Source organism: Pyrus communis, chromosome 8 (genome assembly GCF_963583255.1).
Source record: "Pyrus communis chromosome 8, drPyrComm1.1, whole genome shotgun sequence".
NCBI lineage: Eukaryota > Viridiplantae > Streptophyta > Magnoliopsida > Rosales > Rosaceae > Pyrus > Pyrus communis.
Window position 1 is genome coordinate 17,148,533 of NC_084810.1, and position 25,845 is coordinate 17,174,377.

The 25,845-nt window shown below is 35.0% G+C and overlaps 2 protein-coding genes across 2 annotated transcripts; both read right to left on the reverse strand.

The window, feature by feature from the left end:
- Positions 1-6,587: 6,587 nt before the first annotated feature.
- Positions 6,588-7,921, reverse strand: LOC137743634 (zinc finger protein ZAT5-like). The gene has a single exon (XM_068483561.1). The coding sequence runs from the start codon at positions 7,783-7,785 to the stop codon at positions 6,805-6,807; it is 981 nt and encodes a 326-aa protein (XP_068339662.1). The 5' UTR covers positions 7,786-7,921; the 3' UTR covers positions 6,588-6,804.
- Positions 7,922-20,418: 12,497 nt separating this feature from the next.
- On the reverse strand, positions 20,419-24,367 carry LOC137741985 (superoxide dismutase [Cu-Zn], chloroplastic). The gene is made up of 8 exons (XM_068481703.1): positions 23,965-24,367; positions 23,397-23,458; positions 23,282-23,321; positions 23,076-23,171; positions 22,953-22,984; positions 22,700-22,775; positions 22,346-22,399; positions 20,419-20,598 (listed from the first exon to the last, which is right to left on the reverse strand). The coding sequence occupies exons 1-8, from the start codon at positions 24,236-24,238 to the stop codon at positions 20,573-20,575; spliced, it is 660 nt and encodes a 219-aa protein (XP_068337804.1). The 5' UTR covers positions 24,239-24,367; the 3' UTR covers positions 20,419-20,572.
- Between the last annotated feature and the right edge of the window lie 1,478 nt (positions 24,368-25,845).

Genomic DNA, 25,845 nt, shown 5'->3' on the forward strand with positions numbered 1-25,845 from the left:
CACCCATCATGGGATTGCTCTAGCCCCCTTCTCGCTTAACTTCGGAGTTCCTACGGAACCCGAAGCCAGTGAGCTCCCAAAAGGCCTCGTGCTAGGTAGAGATGGGAATATATATAAGGATCACTCCCCTGGGCGATGTGGGATGTCACAATCCACCCCCCTTAGGGGCCCGACGTCCTCGTCGGCACACCACGGCCAGGGTTAGGCTCTGATACCAAATTGTCACATCCCGGCGCGGGGCGGATCACTTCCCGAGCCCGCTCCACCACCGTAGCACGATATTGTCCGCTTTGGGCCCTGACCACGCCCTCACGGTTTTGTTTTTGGGAACTCACGAGCAACTTCCCAGTGGGTCACCCATCATGGGATTGCTCTAGCCCCCTTCTCGCTTAACTTCGGAGTTCCTACAGAACCCGAAACCAGTGAGCTCCCAAAAGGCCTCTTGCTAGGTAGAGATGGGAATATATATAAGGATCACTCTCTTGGACGATGTGGGATGTCACATAAACTAGTATTTGTTTAGTATTGAATAAAAAAAAATTATTTTTTATGTAGGTACATTATTTTGCATCTATTGGGCTTGCTTTATTATGTAGGTAAATTATTTTGCATGTATTTACATTTATTGGGTAAATTAATTTGCTTTTTTTTTTTAAGCATCTAACATTTTAAAATTTAAATATATAGTAGGTGCACTGAATCAAATAATATTTTTTTTGTAGGTAAATGATTTTGCATGAATTTTTATGATATCATGCATGTTTTTTATTTTTTTTGTTATATTGTGTGTGAAATAATTTACTTACATTTATATGTAAAATATAATTTGATTGACTGAACTAAGCATGTGTTATTACATATATTAGGCATGTTTTATTGTTATTATATATTAGGCAATAAATTTATTATTATTTTATTTATGTAAAATCATTAAATCTTCTTTACAATCCGTATAGAATTAATTGTGTACAACAAACATTCAAATAGGGGTATTTTAGGCATAATATATATATATTTTTGAAATGTGTAAAGTCAAATATAATTAATGAATTTGCTGATGTGGAATCTAGTCAATGAGTTTTATCGGAGTAAAAAACTTGTGTAGAGTTTTATATGGAAAAAATTAAGTTTCAGAGGCTAAAGTTATATTTTTAGTATTTTTTTCTTTTTTTTCTTTTTCGGTCAATGAAATACAAATTATACCATGAAAAAACGTAACCCACTAAAGATAAGTTAACCGGCTGATTAGTAGTGATTAGATACATAATATCTCACCAAACCAAATAATGACAGCCATAAGAACAATAAACAAAAAGATCACAACTTAGGTGCCACACTCATGCAAGACCCGATTAACTCATTTTGTTTATAAATAATTTAGTTAAGTCTAAAGTGATTAAAAGTTCGAGTAATTAAGCCAGCAATTGACTGCAATTTCAATTGCAACAAGAATGGCCGGCAAATACCCATTTATGGACGGTGTGACAGCTAATTAGAGAAGTTTAATTAATTAATTTGTCTCTAAGCAAAAAATAGCCATATATATATATGGGTTAGGATTCCAGACACACGCTTTTGACATACATTTTTACGGAGTGTTCCATATTGTATTTCAGCAATCTGAACCATGTATATTTTAGGTTTTCTCTCAAAAATCATATCTATAAAAGAATCACTCAAATCCGAAACCATATGATCATTGGATTAAATTTAGTGTTTCTTTGTACAACCATATTTGTCTATTTTCTTTAGTACAAATGAGCGTGTTAATGGTTTTGGATTTGTCTAATTTTTTAAGGATGACATATGAGGATGTACTAAAATACAGATAGTTTAACTCATTGAAATATGTTACGAAGTGCTCCTTACAAAATAGGTGTCAAAATGTATTCAAAAGTGCGTATTCCCGAATCCTAATCCTGTATTGTATATATAAATATATGTATGTTCATGTCAATGCCACTAAAAGCATCCTTTTTGGGTGTCTTTGCTTTAGATAGCTTAGCCTTGCATGCTATGCCATTGGAGGAGCTAGCAGCCCGTGACCATACAGCTGTGCGAAGTTGGAGAGCACGCCACACTACTATTTCAATATATCTAATTCAAGTATGTGAAGTGAGAAGTGTCCACAAGTAGTCACACTTCATAACATGGGAGCCAAAACTGACAAAAACACTTCGTTTTCATTAGGACGTGCGTGGATGGATCAATTTATGCGTCGATGTTGTGCTACCTCGCTGTGATTGGTGATGGTTTTTTTAAACTTTTTTTTTGTGGTACTCGATAGTGTCTTAACTTTGTAATTGCACCAACAACGAAGTTTGTCTTTCCGAATACATACTTTCAAAAGATAGAAGTTAAATTTTATAACAACAAAATAATGCTTTTAAATATAACTTTCAACTCCCGTGAGGTGATATGTCATATGTTATTATATAAGTTCAGGCCCGGCCCAGGCCCAGTGCAGGCAGGGTGACTGTCCAGGGCCCAAAAAAATTAGGGCATCAAAATTATTAGGGTGATATTTTATATATGTTTTTATAAGAGTATAAATTTATAAAATTTGGTTTAATGACAAAGAAATTTAACAAGAACCGGTGGTTTTGTTGTTTAAAATGAATGAGGAGGTCTTTGGTTCAAAACACCATGTGTGCTTATTTACATTTCCATTTTTACAAATTTCTTTTCACAACAGTATAAATTTATAAAATTTGGCTGAATGATCAAGAAGTAATTAGAAGCAATGGTTTTTGTTGTTTAAAATTAGCGAAAGGTCCTAGGTTCGAAATGCCATGTGCATGTTTATTTCTTTTTCAATTTTTACAAATTTTTGTTTGGTTGTTAATTTATTTACTAGCTAGTAGTTATGTGAAAACAAATATAATTTTATCAATATCTTACGTGTGAAAATAAATGTTTTTTTATATGAAATGAGGGCATATTTTTTTACGTCGCCCCATGCCTCAAAAATCTTTGGTCCGGCCCTGTATCAGTTGAGATAAGTTTTTTTTTTTTTTTTTTAAGTGTCTCTCCACTTGTATATGACATATGTGCCCGTATTTCGAGCACATTAAATAATCTCTCCTACTATAATATCAATGACCAATGTAGAATCTCCCTCCACTTGTACATCTTTGTAGTTTTATTGAGCAGCAAATTTTAAGGCATCATGTAGCACCGCAACTTCCACAATGGAAGTCGTAAAACTACCAAGATTTCTTGCACAAAATAAGATTTCCCCACTCATCACGAATATTTGTAAAGCCTCCGGCAGCACGTTGATTCATCATGGACTCATCCAAAATTTATTTTTTGGGGAGGACTCCAATTAATCTTTTGATCGGCACTATACTACCACTGTCTTGTGAGCTATAGGGACTCACATCCTCTTCAAAAAAATTATTTTCTAATACGAGCCGCCATAAGAAGAACGAAAATATATTTCCATGAGAATTAGAAAATACGAGGTTTTTTTTTTTTTTTTTTTTTTTTTTTTTTTTTTAAATTTCTAAAATGACTTAGAGTTTATGACTTTGAGTTAAAGTATCGCATCTTTACATATAAGCTAATTAATGGGCATCTACTTATTTATTAGGTAAAAATGGAAAGAAAAAAAGAAAAGGCGTACGTAATTTAGGCCATTTTATGGAGATAGAGATGTTTGGTATTCATAGGACCAGTATTCTAAAAGGCTCCGTTTAAGGCCGCGTAGCCACTCTTGCGATGAATCCCGGTTTAAAAAATATAAAAAGGGGTGTCTAGGCGTCTGCCTATCACGTCTAGGTAGACATAAGCAAACTAGGTGAGCTAGGTGGTTTTGTCACTTTTTTTGTTTTTTTTTTAATATTTATTTAAGAAAATGACTAAGGATTGCGACTCTCACTTCGATAGAAAATAGATCACTTTCATTTTGTGTTTTAAGTTTTCAAGAAATTGTAAGATACTTGTCGGATACTTGAATGAACAATCATATATATATGCTTGTTTGGTAAAAAAAAAAAGAGGATTGCAATATTTTGTAAAATATTTGATGTTTTAAATATTAGTAATTAATGTATTTTTAGTGAATCATATTGTATGTGAAATACGAGTAGATTAATAGCTAGTCACACTATTAACTAAGTGTAAGATAAACTAAGCATAGCCTTACGGCCTCATAATACAATTGGAATGGTTTTTTATTTATTTAATTTTTATAATGAAAATTTGACATTAGCTAAGCATAACCTTATTGACCTTGTTATTTTATTCATAATAAACTATTTCATAATCTATATGATTGATAATTTGGTGGATCAGCCAATAAGGAGAATCTTTTATAAAAGAAGCAAAGTCGAACTATTAATTAATTAAGTTAGTTAGCTCGTTTTGAGCATATAATGAATATTTAAATGTGGAGAGAAATAATGGGAGAGGATATATGACAAGGTAACCTCCCTGCTACATGTGCCAATGTCAATGATTTCCCCCCTCTCTAAGTGCATTTGGACACCTCCATTCTCACGCAATATGTCCACTTGCTTCACTTCACACCATTCACCAAAACGTGCACTTAGCAAACTCTCCACAAGTTAAGCTAGTAGTGTGAAAGTAACACTCTCATTGAATTCATAATTTATATACAAGCATATACCAATGACAAATCGTTGTAGACACGTAAATACTAATCACAAATTGTCTATACATACATAAATACGATGTAAATTTCATGTTAAAAGATTTTATAGTTGATTCACTTGCATCCGGCCGGGATTTGGCCTATGTTAACTGACATCTTCGTAGATAATACTTGGACCAGTCTAGCTAGGGTTGCATAACAATGCTTGACTACTCAAAGGATGAGTTGAAGTTCCTACTCAAAGTTGTTTGTTGCTGATTTATAGAACTTTGTGTTTATGATCAAACTTGTTCATATTATAAATCACTCTATAAAGATCGCCTACAAAAAAGTCAATTAAACTAAGTTTGTTTATTCATCGAACTGTACAAAAACAGATGAACGAAATTGGTAAAAGTATTACGAATTGTCTATGTATTTGCTAAAATACTCTAAATGACCTTATTTTTAATTCACCTTTTGTAGAGATGATCTTTACATAGTGATTTATAATATGAACGACTTTGATCATAAATACAAAGCGTTGTAATTTAAACACAAAGAATTTTGAGTAAAAAAATTCCTGCACATCCTTGAACAGCCCAGGCATTGTTTTTCTTGAAAATGTGACATATATGGAAAAGGAAATTCTTTGACATGTGCATGGTAAAAGAAAGAGGAAGTCTAAATGATGGAGAACTTGATGATGTGAAAAGTTCCACACAAAAAAAACAAAAAAAAAAAAAAAAAAGAAGAGGAAATTCTTTGACATGTACATGGTAAAAGAAAGAGGAAGTGTAAATGATGGAGAACTTGATGATTTGAAAAGCAGTGAGCTATCACAACAAATATATGAGGGGATTGTGGGACCTAACGAAGTATACACAAAGAGAGTGGAGTGAGAGTGGAGATTGGATAAGTCGAAGCTAGCTAGCTAGCCAAACCCTAAAAACAAAGGAGAGTGTGTGGTGTGAGAGAGCTGGAGTATCTCTCTTGGGAATATCAATGAATGTGGTATGGTGTGGGCCCACTAGGAAGAGATGATGATTGATGATCAAAAATATAGTTGAAGTGACTTGCAAAGTAAGGGATCACACAGCAGCACAGCAGCACAATTTGGTAAATTAGGTACAACTGTTTAGAGAGTGTTTGTGTTGTGTATGTATAATAATATGCGTTAGGCTTGGAACTAACTAAAAAACTTCGGTTAGATAGATTTTTTTCGTGTATTCAGAATGCAAAGTGATGCATCATATGTTGTAATATAAGTAAAGATATGCACACTGAAAATATATCATTCATTTATTTTATATTATAATACGTGATATACTAACTTGTTTTCCAAATATATGAAAAATTTCTCCCTAAGATGGTTCGTAAAATTAACATAGAAATTGATTATTATTGTTGTTTATTATGAATTAAGCTAAAAAAATGAGAATGAGAGAGAGATACAGGTGGATACATGTGGCATGGCAGTTGCCAACTCTGCTTTGCTATCCATTACTTCTTGTCATTTAATGGAACAGACTGTGAAGTGAGAGGGAGAGAGCTTTTATAGGTTTTTAGTTTTATTATTATTATCATTATTATTATAACACCAATTCAAGGAGGAGGAGGTGGAACCTAATCCATGACTTTTGGTTGTGGTGCTGGATGCTGCACTGCTGCCCAACCCTAGCCCTTAGCCGCTGCCACCACATTTTCCATCTCTCTCTCTCTCTCTCTCTCTCTCTCTCATAGTGTTTATGTGCATAGCTCTCCCACTTAAAAAAGGAACATAGAAAAAGGGAGGAAAATTGTAAAAAGAAAAAGATGCCTCATCACTCACTTTTCGTGAATGAAAGGCAACCGTGAACACTAACCACTTACTTACTCAAGGTATTCAACTTCAACCATTTAGATGATCCAACCATTTCTGAGTGACAAAGTAATATTCTAATTGAATTACTCTGATTTATATGAACAAGAATAAGAGTTTGGTGCGAGGAATTTGTATTGTCTTGGTCAATTGATGTAATTCACATCTATTACATGATATAACATATGATAGTAAAAAAAAATTAAAAAGTAGAAAGAATGATCAAAGAATTTATATTCCACAAAAAATATCCAGCAACAGTAAAAATTGAAAATAACAATGCTTATAATTCACATTGAGATGATCTACTAATAAAAGATTCTCTCTTTTCTTATTTTTTTCTCTCTTAATACTGACAATCCACCAAAGCAGGGGCGTTGAAGACAAGGGTAGTTTGTTGGGTAGGCACAAACTGAAACTTAGACTCACGATGATGGTGATGGTGATGATGATCATGATCTTCTGGTGCAGGAAGGTTTAGATCCAGTGGGAGAACATTTCTCTGCAGTTTGGTACTTGTGCCAATCATATCATTGCTACTATTACTCACAGCCACATGTGTAGCAGTAGCACCACCAGGTCCACCACTAGTAGAGTTACTATTGGTTGCCGCAGATGCTGTTCTGTGCCTTCTCATGTGGCCACCAAGTGCCTGACCAGATGTGAACTCAGACCCACAGATTGAACACTCATGAATCTTAGGCTTGTTACCTATTTGGATTGGAATTGCAGGAGATGGGCTGCTCTTATATTTGATGAACTGCTTGCTTTGATCTTCAAATTTCTCAAAAGTTGTTGCTGTGATGGAATGGAGGGTTGGTGGCGCAGCCGCTGGTGGTGGCAATTTTTTTATTATCTCCTCCGTGCTGCTCATGGACTTCGGTTTTTTGTGACTTGCTCTATGGCCACCAAGTGCTTGAAATGAAGGGAAAGTTCTGTTGCATGTTTTGCACTCATAGACCAAAAAACCAGCCTTGCCCATGTTAATATTTTGTGCTAATCTTTCTTCAATGATCTGCTTTGGATTACCATGACAACCCTGAGCCAAGAGGATTAGGCAATTTGCCATGTCCTCTTCTTCTTCCGTGCTCTCATAAATCTCACTAGAAGTTGTGGGAGATGTAAATGAACTTCCATAATAGTTGTACTCGTGATCTCCTCCTCCAATGGTAGCAACGCCACAGGCACTCGATGAGCTAGAGGTCACCGCCGCGGTGACTACCCCATTCGGGGACTGGGGCCTCTGGCGCTTGGTACGCTTGCCTTTGATCATGATCATCTGTGACGCTTGCTCATTAGTCACGACTAATTCTTCTTGGCCCTCCATGCTCACAGACAAAAACCCCAGAATTTGGTTTTGACCAAAGAGAAAGAAATTAGAGGAGAGAGAGGAAACCGTGAAAGAGGTTTGATGTGAACTAAGAAAAGGAAGGGCTAAGAGGGAGTGGGAGGGAGGGGAGAGAGAGCAATGAAGGGAAGCAAGGAAAGAGGAGTGAGTGCTGTTGTTATATATAGTGAATGGCAAGAAAGTTTTGTGGGGTCAAAAGCCGCCCCTCCGCTCACAGTTAACCATAAATAAGTCTGCCACCAAAATCTTCCTTGCGTTTCCAACCTTCGAAGTGTTACTACCAAGAAAAGTTTGTTCTACTTTCAAGCGAATATATTGTACGTCAACACATTATTTCAATTGGAGTCATGTTCTCTCCACTACCATCATGAGAGGGTTAGCGAGAAAAAAGAAGAAATATAGAAATTTACTGTTCATATTGTTCATCAAATCTCTTTTTAAAGTCAAATTTATACGTATATATAAGATTTATTAATGTAGTTATCCTTTGTCATGATAATTTTTTTTTACATATGTAGTTATAATATAGTCAGTAAATATATAATAGTGTTACTCGATCGAGTATTAAAAGGTAGATGTGTAGACTTTTAATGATTAGGTGGTGGGTTTGTTGTTTTATAGCTAAACTAAAATATATGACTCGTCGGAGTGCATGGCAAAAAGATTTGATTTCCTCCATTGTTTATTGCTTACACAATAATACTAAGAGTGTGTTAGTGAATTTTAGAGAGAGAAAGAGGGAGAGAGATCGAGGAAACTAAAATTAAATTTAGAACGGAGACAGTTCAAGAAAGGTTGGTACAAACGTTTGGAGTCGGTTTCACACTCTCTTTCTCATATCACATAGTAAGCCAACTAAGTCACGAATAAACACACCAATTAAAGCAAAGGAGGATTGCACGTTAAAAGCATGGCTACACCTCATTCACATCATGTCTTGTTAAAGAAAAGCAGCACTACATCTTCATATATATTGAGTAATGGGAGATTCGGGCACCTTTCAAGCAAACTCCTTATTACTTTTTTTTTCTCTCAACTAATCTTTCTATGTCACTTGCTCATTCATCTAAAGCTCGTGCCCAATGTATACCAATAGCCTACACATATAGCTCTAGATAGTACCTACATATATGAATGAGGCTGCAGCACCAACGAAGCGAGAAAGCTTCCGTTTTGACCGTAACATCGCTATGTAGTATTGTCAGTTCAGTCATACTATAATACTTGTCTTATTTATGAATACTATACCTTAAATATAAACTTGTCGTCCACTCATTTTATGACCTATGGATGAAATTATTAACATCACGTGACAGTGTCAAATTAACATCTAAAATAATTTATCATTAAGCCACCAAGCGCCCAGCCTAGCAAGAAAAGAAAGGGATCTATACATCATTTCAGTAGTGTGCACAAGTAATTAAGTGCCCACGTCAAGTAGGCTTTGGTTAAGTGATATATAAGTAGGGCATGTTTACCATACAATACAAGTATATATGCAAACGGGCATTTTGTGACTAGCTAGCTAGTTATGTTATCTTGTTTAAAAGCAGTAGTTTGAGTGCACTTGCAGCTAATTAATTTGTGATGTCTACAAAATACCCTCTTTTTCATTTATTTGTTAATTAATTCAACCATTCATTAATTGTTCGTTTGAGGGTTTTTTATTTTTTATTTTTTTTATTGTATTTGTATTTGTTGTTGTTGTCAGAAAATAGATTTTATTAGATTAGACGTTAGATTAGTCACCGACGGAGTTTGAACTCACGCCGTCGTGAAAGGGCTCAACTCCCTTTCCACCATTGTGGTAAAAGGCCACTTGTTGTTTGTTTGAGTTATTAAGAACTAACTAATGCATATGATTAAGTCTGAAGGTTAGCTAGCACTAGTGGTATTCTTCTCTATTTGTATGTTAGACATTTTAGATTTGACTTCCGTGAATGACAAGTTCGATACCAATTCTAATGGGTACCCATTGTTGTTGTTGTTGTTGTTTTTTTTTTCTTTTTTTTTTCAAGTTTGAATTGAAGGTCAGTTGCCAATCAAAGTCATTTGAAATACAAGGCAGTTTGACAAACAAAAATAAAAATAAAAACTCATGACTACATCTTATTGAAACATAATTAGTCCTATATAATTATTTTTCATGCTGAGAAAATTATTTACAGTTCAAGTCCATTGTTATTATTATTTTTTTAATTTATCACTATTAAAGGGAAGGGAAGAGGAGAAGTGAAGTTTCAAACCTAGGATGCGTGAGCGGAAATCCAAAACTTTATCTCTAGTATATTGGACCATTATTAGCTCAATTGGGAACCTCCAATTATTCTAAAGAAGGGTTCGATTATCACATAAAAGTTGATGTATAAAAAGGGGTTAAGAGGGTTTGGAAACAGAAATATAATACGGCATCAGTTATAACACTTCCATGTGAAAGCATATATATATTTTGGACCACGGAAACTGTATTAAAAAATATAAACAAAATTTCTTGGGGTATTTTACATAGTCGGTCATGAGATTTTTGAGGTAGATCATGTGGGAATCTGGAAGAAAATAGTGCGTATACACCACTCTAGTGTATAATTGAATAACAACGAGAGAATAAACATATATTGACCTGCGATGGTGTCAATTATAAATAAAGTAAATTTTGAAAATATGAGTGTGTTCACATTAGTTTTAAGATGAAATGATGAAATAATTCCTAATACATCACAACAGAGACTAAGTACTCGGACTAAATTGACCTAAGCAAGAAAGTTGAGGTTTTTTCTTAAAATTTATTGGCAATGGCAATAATGAGAGTAGTCCAACTCTTTAAATTAGGCACATGCTAGGTCTCTTAGCTTTTTGATTTGGTAAAACATACTCCATGATCTCACATGCCCCTTACGTGCGGTGACACACAAGCCAAATAAGTGAACAAGTATTATGTGATGTGGAGCACAAATGGTTGTTCGGCTTAACACAAGTTTTATCATGACCAAGATCATCAACTTCATCAATCTTTATCATTATTATGGGCTTGTTTGGAACTGTTTTTAAATGATTAAAAATGCTTTTGATGAAAATGAATTTGAAACCAAACCTTAGTGGAAAGATAAGTGCTTTTGAAATCAAAAAAATATTTTCTTTAAAATCACTCTTAATTATTTTAAAAACAGTTTCAAATGAGCCATAAATCTTTGATTAAATTGATTTTTTCAACTTAACGTGCATGGTTCCTTAACAACAAAATAAAGACTTGCTTTGCAACTTATTCAATTAACCTCTTGAAAATAGGACCTACCTAAGGAGGAAGAAAAGTGTTTTTTTTTTTGTGGGGGGGGGGGGGGTGTTTCATCGATTACAAGAGCGGATTCGTGAACTTCAGAAGGGGCGCGAGTCTCTTTTGAGGGCATCTGGAATTGTCTGTTTCGGTATTAACTCTTGTAAATGGTCGCAAACGCTCGCCCGGGGGGGGGGGGGGTTTAACATATTAGGACCTACCAAAGGAGGAAGAAAAGTGTGTGTGTGTGTGTGTGTTGGGGGGGGGGGGGAGGGGGGTTCATCGATTACAAGAGCGGATTTGTGAACTTCAGAAGGGGCGCGAGTCTCTTTTGAGGGCATCCGAAATTGTCTGTTTCGGTATTAACTCTTGTAAATGGTCGCAAACACTTTTGGGGGGGGGGTGGGTTTAACATATTGCACGATTCTGGACTAGCTCTGACTAAGACTAAAGGTATATAGGATTAAACTAATTCAATTGCAATACAAAAGCTTGTTATTATGCTAGTTTTTTAGGGGATTTTTTTACAGTACATATATGAGATGTTTATGATAATATAAAAACCAAGATTCCAAACATCCTTGAATTTTTAAAATTTTTATTCGATGTTTGACTATTTTTTAAATTAACAATGCAAGTGGCACAAGTCACAACGAACTCTCTGTAAATGTTGAGGAGTAAAACTTTTAAAATCAAAGTGAAATCTGAGAATAATCATCAACGTTAAGTACCTTCTTCGGGACTTCATCTAGTGGTTCATGTACCTGTTGACCCACTTGTTTATTCCCAAGGAGGCCCCTTCCTCATCCGCTACATTATTTGTTTGGTATGTATCATTTCTCATGTATGCTTTCCTCAATCACTATAGTTTTTCAACTAATCAACGAGAGTAACTTAGTCTTTAGAACCATATTTTTAGTTAATTAAGAAGAATGCATTTGTTGTGCAAATACATATTTGGCATATTACGTTATTAAATTATTAATTTAATAAGACTGCAAATATAATCATAATTTTAGGTTTTTCTTCACATTACAACAACATTATTATTATTTACTGAAATCATATCGCACTCGTCTGTTTATTTTATCATAATTAAATTAATTAACATAAATAATTATTCAAAGGTAACTTTTGTCGTGTACAACTAAATTTTGTATATAGAGGGTCTTTGAATTGAGAGTTACAAGACTGCTCCATTTTACTGAAGTACTAATATCACTACAATACAGAGTGGGCCCATAAAAATCCTAATTTCCTTTTTGGAAAACCTTGAAATTCTTCTCAGGTTTTTATTTTTTTTTTGTTGGTCTGAAAATATACTTATATATGAAGTGTGAAACACTGTCAGTCAGAGAATGTGTAAGGAACCCATCTAACCTACAAGCACATATATGCCTTTCTTCCTCTCTCTAGTCGGTAACGAGAACCTCCATGCAACAGTGGTGTTTGCCTTTTTTTTTTTTTGTTTTTTTTTTTTTTTTGTTTTTTCCCTTTTTAAACAAACGATAGTATTTACACTAAGGGAAAGAGGGTGGACTTAGTCTCACAATGAGCTAGCAATAATGTGATTCAAATTCACCTTTGGCGAGAATCGAACCTGAAACCTCTCACTTACAAGTGAAGAAGAATATCATTAGACCGTATTACTAAGTGACCCATAGAATGGGCGCACCGATATTCCTATAGAAAAAAAAGGGGAAAAAAAACACCTTATTCAAAAGATAAGGGGAAAAAGATGTTGAACAAATAATTTTTTTTCGAATTTCCCTCTAAAATTAAGGACTAGTCCCTGAAACACCATATATTCCAAAGTCAATAAAGATATTTGGAAGCTTCTTAATAGAATTTCCACTTTGTTTCTTATTCTTGGATTACTCATTTTTCCAAACCTTGCCCCGAAACTTGTAGTCCGGAGTTATGGTACAGAAAAACGGCAGGAATATCTTCAAGGCTATTAAAAAAACCAAAAGGTCCTTCAATTTGATTGTTGATTGGATTATACTACGTACCTAAAACTGGGTATGACATACCTGATACCTGAACAATGAAGGTATTCCATTAACATAGAGGAGTTGTCTATCCCATACTAATTCCTCTCATGTTCATTCTTTCTTATCTCAATATTATGTAAGTAAACATGCCCCAAGTGTAATTTATTCTTAAGTTCTATTATATGATGACTGTTCAAAATCACAATTACACCTTTAGGGCAGAGAAATTTTCGTGAGTGCTGGACACACGGTCACATGATGTTACCATTTCATGTGTTATAATATAAGTGAGTGACAAACTTGACATCTCCACACTACTAAAGTATATTAATAAAATGCAAAATGCACATGTTGTAGTTTGAGTGAAATAATAACAATACCATGTGGCATGGTTTCAAGTAAACTGGTAAATTACTTGCTAGGGTGGCCAAATAGGAACTAAGTATATGCGCTTTGAATGATCCTTTTCGTGGGTGCGAAAACAACTCTTGTATATTTGATACATATAATTTGTAGGTGATTACATGCATTTGTGAAAGTTACCTTTATAACATCTTATACTCGATGAAAGGATGAAACTCTTGATTGTTTTCCTTGTAGAAAGAAAAAGTATAAAAGGATATGACATCCAAATAGGTATTAAGGGGATCGTGCAGTGAGGCAATGAGCAGGCAAAGGAAGGCAGAATATTCTTGGCGTAACAGATAAACGTGCTTACTCGTGTGAGGCACGTAAGTTAAGTACTACTATGTGATGCTGCTAAGTGCTGCTGCTGTTGCTGTTTTTCGTAAAGCATAAAGGAAGGTGGTTTGTACCAAAAATAAGATATTTTCCTCTCTGTGCCAATCTGTACTGAGATTACTCGAGAAAGATTACGGAAAAACATGGAATATTTGAAGAGAATAAAGCTATATATATATATATATATATATATATATATATGGTCCAATGGATGTAATTTGCATATCATCTTTAATTTATGTGCCCATATGCTAAATACAAAGGGTTTGGCTCAACTCATTAGTCATAAAATGACTAGGACTGAAAAATGTGGCTGCATCAACTTCAAAGATTTACTTTTCTTTAGAATCTCATTTGTCATCCAATCAATTTAGATTTTTTTTTGCCAGAGTTACAACCCTAGTAAAATATGTTCATATTTTGCATCAATATTCTCATGTCATTTTCTGCTTAATTATTATAACCCAACAGAATATCGGAGCATATATTTGGGTCCTGATTCGTATGTGAAGCCAAGGCACATTTATAATCACATGGCTCATCTAACTCAACCACTCAACCAAGATAAAATATGTTTAGAGGGACTTCTAACTCAAGTGGAAGAATATATATGTATTCTCTTACATATATTAATTAGTGCTTGATTCCTATCCTTTTTCATCACTGAAGAAGAAAAGGAACAGACAATTTTCATTAGGGGATGACATATTCATTATATATTTTGAGATTTATTAATCATGTCAAAATTTTGAAGCCACCAGTATCTGCATCAATACTGACAAGGGATTTACGTAAATTTTCGGAATGGATTACACGATAAGGCATCGAACTAGAAGTCGACATACCATAAAGCATTTTGATTTTAATGTTTCTCGATCTAGTTGTTCAATCTTTACTTAAATTTTAAAAACGAATGATATGAGATAATTATGCGGGAATGATACCTAAATTGCTTAGGTATGAGAAAAATCTTGATAATGATAACTTGTTGAAATTGCAAATGGAACACATATTTTCAACAGGAAATCTATTTATTTTTTCATTCCTTGTGTGCTATGGTGAACGAGGATATGTCAAGAACGAAAATGATACACATACATTGCTTTCTCATTCATGGTAAATATATAATAAACATAAAATTTCAGAAAATGTTAGACGTTTATTGCATTTTTCAAATTATTAAAAAAATCAAAATTAGTTATTTAATGTCAAAATTAGAAATATAGGATTGGTTTGGTTGAAGTAAAAAAATTTCAGTTATAACTTACACCCCCTAACCATATGGATTGCTTCTCATTGTGAAAGTCATTAATCCTTTTGTCATTTTTAAGGCATCGACAACCAGTGATGACCGTCTATAGATTGATGAAAAGGTGCCATACTCTCTACGCCAACATTACAAAGAGTTAGCTCAATATGTATGGTTTGAGTGGTCAAAGAAAGCTCCCTAAGAGAGAGAGAAGAAAAAAAAAAAAAAGGAATAAAACTATAGTATGGTGCACATATTTATCCGAATTTATATTTGGTGATTGCAACTTGTTGGGCACGTTGTTTGGAGTTGGAGAAAAGTGTGTGCGTGTGTGTGGTGGGGGGACCCTAATAATCCAATTCAATAGTTTTGTCAATTGAGTAATAATGTGATATTCTTTACAAGGAAGGTGATGAAGTATTGTGGGGGACTTGATAGTCACTCCATTTTTTTTAACAGTTGAGATGTCACTGAGGGTGTGTGGGAAGCTTGTGACTTGTGAGCCACTCATAAACCCTTTTGCTTGCAACCAAGCACGTCCTCATACGAAAAAAAACCAATAATAGCTAGCCAAACAACCACACTCCCCTTCTTATTTTAGGTTTTGTTTTCTTGGTTGTCAGTGAACTAACTGTCTGTGCGATTTGAAATATATAATCCAAACAATGTGTCCCTCATAAAGTCTTCATGATATTTTGGTGGGTAGTGTACACCATGCCTGGACATTGACAGGCTAAGCAAACCATATGCACTAGTAGTGTTAAATTTATTTTACTCAATTTTTTATGGTGAGTGAGATAGGTGCATTTACTGACTACATAACTTACCAAAAAAGATATAAACCCACTTTTCTAAATGTCTTTCACATGAATTTCACTTTTATAGAGATGTAGATGTATTGAAACTAGCAGAAATGATAAAAAAATTTGTTTATGATAATTTGATATGTATTATTGATACATTTTCTAACAACTTAAACTTTTGGAATATAATGAGCGTTTAATATAGTATCAGAGTTTTGCTTGCAAATAACTCCAACCTCCTTGATCTTCCACATATTTTTTATTATTTTCTTACAAAATAGGGTTTTTATCTATATATGTATTAATACAAAAACTCACCTTTTTCTGTGTGCACCTTTTCTTTTACTTGACATATCTTAATTATAGTCCAAATTAATTACTTAAATCTAGCTAATTTGGCCAACACTGCTAGAATAATCCAGCCCCCACTAGTTATGACGTAACTATATTTTAAAAATCAAGAATAGTAGGGCAACGATTCTTGGCACGGAAAGATTTATGTGGCCAGTTGGCCGACGTACGTAATGCAAGGGGGGCAAATGCATGCAGCCTTTAATTTGGTGCTGTTGCCATTGGATGGTGGAGGAAAGCAAAGCATGCATTCTTGATCTGTCCAGTAGGAAGATGGCATATTTCAATCCAAGCCATGCCGCAGAGGCGATGTTAGTGGAGGTCCTGCTTGGAGAAGATAATATATATATATATATATATATATATATATATATATATAATGGATATAGAATTTACTCAGACTCAGACTCTGTATGGTTTCTGTTTTGAACTTTAACCTATTTTTGCAGGTTCCACACCAAACAAAAGTTGCGTGGGCATGAGAAAAAGATAAAATCAACAAAAAAGGATGACCTTTATTTTGCATCCTTCTGATCCGAGTTCATGTATTTAATTATCTGTTTGGTGATTGGCGTAAGATGCGTGTTTGAGATGATGAAAGAGACGACTTATGTAGGTAGTAATGCAGTAGCTAGTTTAGAAGTCAACATTTGATTAAAACTTGATTTTAAGTCCTCTTAGCTTAATTAAGGTTTAAAAGTTCTTATAAGATAGTTTATTAGTTAGGACTGAACAAAAAAAGTATAAAGATGAGAAGAAGGTGAAATGAATAAGTTTGTTTTTTCATATACAAAAAAATGAATAAAACTATAGATAGTTTGTTAATTAAGTAATCACTCAAAGTGTTCGGATGCAAATTAAGTCATAAACTAACAAGTTTTTTTAGGAGTTGGCTCGCACTGCTAGGAAAATTTAAGAGTATCAGATACGACTCATGGTAAAACAAAAATATTAGGTAGGAATTGTATCATTTTTACCTACCAAAAGGAAAAAAAAAAACATATATCATCTTCACAATACATTAATTATTTTTTTGAGAAAATGAAAAAACAGAAGAAAATATTCAATGGAGATACGTATTGCATGCAACTGCTAACAAATTATTTTGATTACATCCCAACGTCACGAAAGATGACCCAGTGCAGCAATACAATCTTTGACTACACACCAGCCAAAACCCTAATCAAAGCTTTAACGGTGCCAAAAGCAATCTGCCGAATCAGATCTCTCTCTCTCTCTCTCTCTCTCTCTCTAAACTCCCTTTCTGGTTGAGTAATTAGTGGGACTAGTAATAGTGATGACTTAGTTTAGTACTATCTACTCAAAGTCTTGGTGTTTGCAAAGAAGATTATCATCATAAGTAATCATAAGATAAGGAGAGTAAAATGAGTTGATCAGGTTTGATTAAAAGAAATGAGTTGATTAGGTTTCTCTCTAACCACAACCACAAGGAATTTGTTTGTGCCAAACTTATATCTTATATTAAATAGGCTCTTACATACATATACTTTTATATAGTTCTATTCTATTATCAGAACCTTTAAATAGTCTTATTTTGTAACATCCCAGATCGCCTAGGGGAGTGATCCTTAAATGCATATTCCCATCCTTACCTAGTACGAGGCCTTTTGGGAGCTCACTGGCTTCGGGTTCCGTAGGAACTCCGAAGTTAAGCGAGAAGGGGGCTAGAGCAATCCCATGATGGGTGACCCACTGGGAAGTTGCTCGTGAGTTCCCAAAAACAAAACTGTGAGGGAATGGTAAGCCCAAAGCGGACAATATCGTGCTACGGTGGTGGAGCGAGCCCGGGAAGTGATTCGCCCTGGGCCGGGATGTGACATATTTGAAGGACACTTTATGGGATTCATTATTTATCTTTTTTAAGATCTGAATTATTTTATATTTAACTTATTATCTTTAAAAAATATTAGATAAATATGAAACTATTTAGACATTCAATTGCAGTGAAGAAAATTGTTGAATATAATGCTTCCAAGAAACCCTAAAATGACTAATATGTAATCCTCATATAGTTTCTGATTTAAGATATCTGTTGTGGAAAATATATTAAATGAAAGACTTAAAAGATAGACAGTTTAGACTGTTAAAATACAACTAAAATAATCTACAAGATTGTTCCTCAAATAAGCTTCCATATTTGAGAAATTCAACTAAAGCTCACCAATACTTTATGTTTTACCATCCCTTGAGTACTACACTCTTAAAATACAAATTGTATCTTCGTACCTGCCCCATTTCATGATTTGACCACTTTGCCCAACCATAAAACAAGCAAATCCTAATCACAGTCCAACACGTGGGGGAGAGTAGTTTTAAAAATGAGTTTGATCCTCTCCATATTTATGATCTTTGTGTGGATTAGGCTTTATGTGTTTACATTTTAAAGTGATTTCCAATTAATATAGTTAAAAAGGTTAAAAAACTGAAATCCTCACGTCACATGTCATTTCCGTCAATCTAAATTGATGGAATAGTAGATGTGTCGTTAAGTAAACTACAGTCACAAATTTGCCCTAAAATCATGAAGACTCAAGTAAAATTTGACCTAAACTACTGAGATCAAAAGTGAAATTTAACCAATTTAAATTTTCCGTGATGCCTAAGTAAGATAGCTAGGTCGGGCAGTTCCTATTGATGAGATGTTTGTTGGATCTGGTACAGGTGTAGTAGTTTGTTGGCTACACTTACCAGAATGATGGCATGAGTCAGACTAGTCACCAGTCACCAGCTACGTGTTGTTTAAAAATACTGGCTTAATTAGCCTACTAAGCCTACTGTGTCTGTTAGTTTAGGAACCCAAGTGTCAAGCAACTCGTGATTAAAGTTGACTAATCACGATCAACAACAACAGGGTTGGATAGGGTTCGGGGTGTCAAGTGTCACCTTAATAGAGGGTTCACAATGGAACTACGAAAACTTAGCATAGCCACAACAATGCTAACATTGTTCGGCTTGTAGCTTCGGTAATTAAAAACATTAATTTACTTTCATATCCAAAGTCTTGAGCTCAAATTTACCGACATAATTTCACATAAACACATGTTGTTGGAAATTTTGAGTAGAAAGTTTATTGTCTTACATTGGTCATTACCAAAAGGTTCTCTCACTTTATAAGACTTTGTCCCTTATAGATAGTAATTGGAGTGATGAATCATAGAAAATGAATTTGGGCTCAACCTTGGAGGTTGGGCTTTGGGGTGTACTAATTAATTATATAATATATAATTAATTATCAAAAGATGGATCATGAATAATGAATTTGGGCTCAATCTTAGGGTTTTACAATCCAAAACTTTCTTACTGAGAGAATCACAAAGAAATTCACTAAAAATCAGTTTAAATATAAATTCGTTGTGTTCATATTTTGTTAATTTATTTGTTCACATTTATTATTTATTAGCATATATAAATTTGTCATTGATTCTTGATATTTATCCAACACATGTAAATATTAGGATTTTCACGAATTTAAGTTACTTGGATTTGTTAGTTGAATGGATTCCTCTTGAGAAAATCAACGGTACACAATCATCTAAACTCATGTTTGCTGTTAAAGAATTTAATGTGGACTCCATTATTATGAGTTGTGACGAACTGCCGATGAAACCTTTGTCAAGCAGCTGAACAGATTGTTATGCCACTTGAGGTGCCGAGAAGTAAAAACTTCGGCCTCCTTTGGTTGTACTTTTGAACCAAAAGTAGAAAAAACACAGTGCAAAACTGAGCCTCCTGCCCTTTTACAACTCTTCCCTTGTCCAAAATAGAAAGACCAAAAACAAAACTAACCCTCCCTCCCTTTCCATGTTTCATCTTTTCCTTGTGCCAAACTAGAAAAAAAAAATAAAACGCAGGCTTCTAGCAGTTCGGTTTTCATACTCGATTCGATGACTAGCTACGCCGTTCACAATCTAAATCCGGTGAACTACGGAAAGAACACTACAGAATTGTGCTCAGTCTTGTCGAACGAAGTTCATTTATACGTCCTCCTTGCACATGGACCATGAAAATCTTCAATGTGCCATTCTAATTTTATCGAATGTGCACACAGCAACTTCAGTCAACAACGCATACTTAACTCAAGAATCGTGCTCAATCTTATGGATGAAAGAACATTATAAATCCAATTTAGCTGCTTTCAAAGGTCAATTGCATGTTCTTCATTCATACTGTAACCATAGCAACTCAAGTTTATTGAGATTAAAATACTCCACAAATGGTATGATGAATTTGTCCACAATGTTACATTACACCCTCAATAGATTAAGCTCTATATGAGAAACTCTAGAACCACAGCAGCCAATTCTTCAGAGCAAACTGATTGGAAAGGACGTTCCAATTACACCGGTGTCAAACCAACCACGCCTGCATGCACAAGATCACAACGAAAAGTGAAAATTGAGAATTTAATGAAATCATGGAAACAAGCAAGAATATAGTGATTGTGGGATGAGACAAAAAGAAATTTTAACCCCTATTGGCACTTGAGGCAGTATGCATCTGTAGAACTAAAGCAACTTACGTTTTGACATTCTAAGCACCAAGGGTATCCAGAAAAACTCAGAAACTATATTCCCAATTATCATCTAGTTAACTATGGTTAACTAGGATATGACTGAAATACATGTGTCGCCCCGGATATTTTGATGAGGGGATTGGTTCCATAACCTGGAGCAAAACTAATAGTACGTTTAACTTGGTCCATAAAAGCATTGTTCCCCTGGGCAATGACATTCACAGTACAACAGATAAGCTAAGGTAAGGAGCAGAAAACCATATACTAGCTCCTTTCTTCCAATGTTGAGCATAGCCATTGTATGCCTAATGTAAAGCCTCTACATTATATGTGCAATGGCAACGTTATTACTAAAGCCTATCATATAGAGCACTGACCTATGGAACAAATAATGAAGGGTAGGCTGCCGTTACTATAACCACAATGAAATGCACAAGATACTCACTCTATCCCCCTTGCACCCTTTGTTTACTAACCATTTACTAGGACTACAATTTAATTGGAGAGAGAGGACTAGAGAGTGATTCTCCAAATGGTTCTCAAAACCTCCTTTATGAGGCTAACGATGAGAGAAATTAATCCTAGGACTTGATGAACCATTACGAAGACCATTACATAAGCAGAACGGCTTCATGAATGCACCCATTATGATCTAGCCATTTATCAACATATAAGTATCTCAGATGACCCATACACAAACTATTTGCCCAAACCCATGCCTGAGTGCCCAACAAAAGATGTCATATTTGAAGTCACCTATCAATTGGATTATGTCCTTCCAGTATTATAGACTGCAACAGCCATCCACACGTTGGGCCAAATAACAATTTCCACCCGTAAGTTGGGACAAAAAAGAACTGGAATTCATCATTCTAACGTTTTTAATTAATTAGTTTATTGACTATAGAGACAATTACAAAATTTCGGATATAGCTCAACAGAAAAATATGACCAGTATATCTTTTTGTCTATTTATTTAGAATTATTTATATGTGATGCTAGTTCATCTTCACATTAGAGTACAACATACTAAACTCTCATCATCCATATATACAAGTATAACAGTGATTGCTAATAATGTCAAGGTTTCTCAAGACCCTTATTAAACATAGAAAATGCTTAGAGGTCTTGAAAGAGTTACTAATGCTATATTATAGTATATACACATACAGAAATACAAGCATAAATTATATCCCGAATTTACCCAATAAAATTTTAATAGAAGGTATAATGTTTCCTGAGGCTCTCTGCATAACAAACTTGTTGTTCACAATTTCATATTTTACAGTACCTTAACACAGGTAAGTCATGGACATTTTCTTTTTGTTTATCTCCCATCAGAAAAGTATACAATAGAGGAAAATTTAATGTGCTACATCTAATGGAAAAATTACGCACAAAGGCCCATGTATAATGAAATATTACCCTATTTCCTGAGAAAATTATTCCTTGTCACCAATTTATCATATTCTTCCAACAAAAACTAGATAAAGGAGCAACATACAGCATAGAATCTTTTTTTTTTTCAAACAGTAAAACAGAAAAGGGATTAAAAAGAAAAGAGAAATAAATGTGAAATCAAATTTTCTTGCTTACCACATGCCAATCTTCCGCCTGCATTGCCAGTGCTTAGACTAAGTTCGTGTCCACCTACAAGTGCAAACCAAATGTGATTAGGAAGTAAATAAGAAGAATGAGAAAGAAACATCAAAGGTAGTAACTTGCTTCTCTGCATTCCCCAACAAATAAAAACGGAGGGGAAGGAAACAAATGTTTCTTGTCAAACTTTCTTGTCATTACCCACCCACATGCTTTGCTCAAAAGGATAAGAAGAGTTAGTTTCTAGTTCCAACCATGCACAACCATTGCATATAAAATTTTCTCCACTCGTGCTTTAAATTTACTAACAAGTTTCTTCAACAGGTTGATTATAAACTACTTAGTACTTACCCTTTCCAAGGTCATCCTCAAGCTCATGAACAACAAGTGCTCTTCCAATTACAGCATTAGGACCAGTTAATGGTATCTACAAATTTTAGCCAAAACCAAAATATGAGTAATCAAATACTACTAAGGTGAATACAGTACCAAATGAACATAAAAATGCCAGACACCAAACTAAAACATGTATGAAAATAAAGATAAACATGCCCAGAAGGTACACACTTTCTTATAGGAAAGCATTACCCAGCTCCATGATTACCTGGTTATCCACGATTGTTGCCTCTGCCACCCCTGCATCCCCACAATATATCTCTTAGTACATTAACTGGGTTGTGATATTGAAAAGAACAAGTTTGTAAAGGGAATTAAAATATGAAATTACCATCGGCATTAGCAACTATGTTTCCCAGGTCGCCCGCATGACGGACTTCATCCTCAGGAGCACCATGTGTCAACTGTTTAGGATTGAAATGTGGTCCTAGTAAGGGAAAAAGAAATTCATTAGAATGGCATCAAAATAGAATCACAAATACAACTACATAATACTATAACCATAAATTTTAAGCTTGAAATGATATAAAGCCCTACCTGTGGATATGCATCCATTTGTTGTATCACCATACTCATGCTTCACAAGAAAGAAAAACACTTAGAAACAAGTTTACTAATCCACAGATGAAGAACCTAATTCAAAAACACTCACTAAGTGAAACCCATGAGGACCGGGAGTAAGTCCAGTAATACGAACATTCACGGTTGTAGGACCTGATAACAGTAAAACACAATCACCAGTAAGCAATCATTGCTCCATCAAATGTGACTGAGATTATGAGTTCAGATAACACAATATTTTGAGCATAGAATCAGACCACTCACACACAATTAAAGGAACCATTGAAACAGCATTCAACTAAATTAAATATAATCCAAGTTTGGGAAATTTTGAGTACCCACATTTTCAAATTCTCAACAAACAGAAGTTAAAACTAGAAAAAAGAAAATCTGTAGATTAAACTCTTGCCTTGAGTCGAAACAAGCTACTCACTACCCAAAATCCAGAATTCAATTTCAATTAACCGCGAAAATATCGAACAAACACATAATCTTTTCCACATTTCCATTCTCTTAGACATAAAACAATATGAGAGTAAACCTAGCAGAGTTGGCCATTTAAGGACATGAACCAATTTTCCGAAAACCCATGTCGGAAAAGGAAAAAGATATCGATAACACAATCATTTACAGAAGGGGGTAGGGTTATACGAAGATACCATCGTTTTCTTGGCTCAAGGTGACGACTCCTTCCACACTGGAAGTGCCCTTGAGGACAGAGACGGCTTTCTTGGTGGCGGCGACGACAGTGAGAGGCTTAGGGGCGGCGGCGGCGAAAGACATAGATTGGGATTTGAGTGGGAGCTTGAGGGTGACGCCATGGAAGGAGGAAGGAGAAATTGAGTGAGGGTTAGGGATTTGGAGTTGGGAGAAGAGAGTGGGGGATGAAAGCAAGAGAGTCTGAGCTGCCATGACGGCCAAAGCTGCTTGCATTGTTTGCTTTGGATTGGTTGGTGGTTGGGGGAGGTTGAGATGATAAAGTGAGAGTGAGGAGCTGCCACTCAGGAGCTTTGGTGTTTTATCTGGTACTTTGGTTCCTTCCGTTCAACAGTTTTCTGAACATTCTGGGTTTAACCGCGCTCTGTTTTCTGCTCTAAAAGTGGTAACTAACCTTTCTATTGTTATATTTATAAAAATAAAAAAAAATAAAAAAAAATTAAAAAAAAAAAAAAAACTTCAGATTAAATACCATTTCGGAGTCAATTGTTTTTTTTTTTTATTTTTTTTTTTGTTTTTTTTTTAATTTTGGGATAGTGAAATCGAATTTTGAGCTTCGGGTGCATACGTGACAATTTTTAACCAATTGACTTACACTTTATTTCGTCGCATTTTTAGTTTAGATACCAACAAAAGATTTGCCGCTATGTCTTTATTATGAAAACATAAACTAGTCACACTTAATCAAAGCATGTCAGATGACGAAGTTACCTTTAACGGCATGAAACAAAACTACAATCTCAACCCAAATGGCGGAAAGCCCTCAACAATCAACCCTTAAAGGCCAGGTCAATTGGCAAACACTTAAAAAAAAACAACTAAAAAACCCTAGCTGCTCCTTCTTTTCTCTATCTTACAGAACCCCTAATTTCCCCGACTTTCAACGTCGACTCCTTCCTTTGGTTGGGGTCATCAAGCCCCCTTGCTTTTCCTGCTTTTCTTCTTCTTCTCTTTAGTCCTTTGTTTGTGTCCTGCATTGCTCGGTTTTCTTCGCCATTTCCCGTGCGTTTTTCACCAGTTTTAGCTATGAGTTTCCCATTTTGCTACCTTACTTTTCTTCTCCTCCTCCCTTTTGCCCTTGTTTCACTAACTAATTTCATTTATGCAGTTTTTTCTCTCACATCCATCTCCCCCATTTTCCCTTGCCAACACCTCTATCTGCGACCTCTCCTTCACCTCCTTTTATCCATACTAAAAATCAGATCTTCGAGTTTTGGGCTAGATTTGGGATGTAAAACCTTACTGCCTTTGCTTTATCGGCATGCCAAAAATTTTGGGCTAAGTGTTCTGCGACTTTCGTTGTAGTAAGGGTGTTTTACACATCCCCTTGGCCCTCCCCACCCCCGTGTTATGTCAACTTGGTTCGCTTCTTACAGGTGTGCTGGTTGGTGAACAGATCTATATGGCTTGATCTGTTGCAACGCTCTAAGATTTGATTTTTGTTGTGGATTTTTTTTTTTTTGGGTTACTTTAGTTGTGCTTGACTCTCTGCGGATCCTCCTTCACTCTGTCACTTCGACGGTTGCTAGCGAGAGTTTGGCAACAGCGGGTTGCTTTTTCAGGGTTGATTTAGGTTGTTTTTCTCTTTGTCATCAGTTTTTAGTTTCAAGCCTTTGTCATTGTGGGATTGGGTCTCCCATTGTTTGTCATAGGTCGTTATTGGCTGTGTAATTTGTTTTAAGTTTAATGAATTCTAACTTTACGTCCAAAATAAAAAAATAAAAAAAGTTGGCAAACACTTTAAGAGAATAACCTGACATTTAAGTAGGAAACCACTCCTCTCCTGAGAGAAAATGTCAACTACTTTGTCGTAGCTCAGCCTA

What these genes read in the sequence shown, in the direction of transcription:
- LOC137743634 (XM_068483561.1), bottom strand. Translation starts at nt 7,785, where the DNA reads ATGGAGGGCCAAGAAGAATTAGTCGTGACTAATGAGCAAGCGTCACAG.
- LOC137741985 (XM_068481703.1), bottom strand. Translation starts at nt 24,238, where the DNA reads ATGCAAGCAGCTTTGGCCGTCATGGCAGCTCAGACTCTCTTGCTTTCA. An exon ending in GTCCTCATGGGTTTCACTTA is followed by an intron (nt 23,322 to 23,396) that starts GTGAGTGTTTTT and finishes TTTCTTGTGAAG; the next exon opens with CATGAGTATGGTGATACAAC. An exon ending in AGGCGGAAGATTGGCATGTG is followed by an intron (nt 20,599 to 22,345) that starts GTAAGCAAGAAA and finishes TTGTGCATGCAG; the next exon opens with GCGTGGTTGGTTTGACACCG.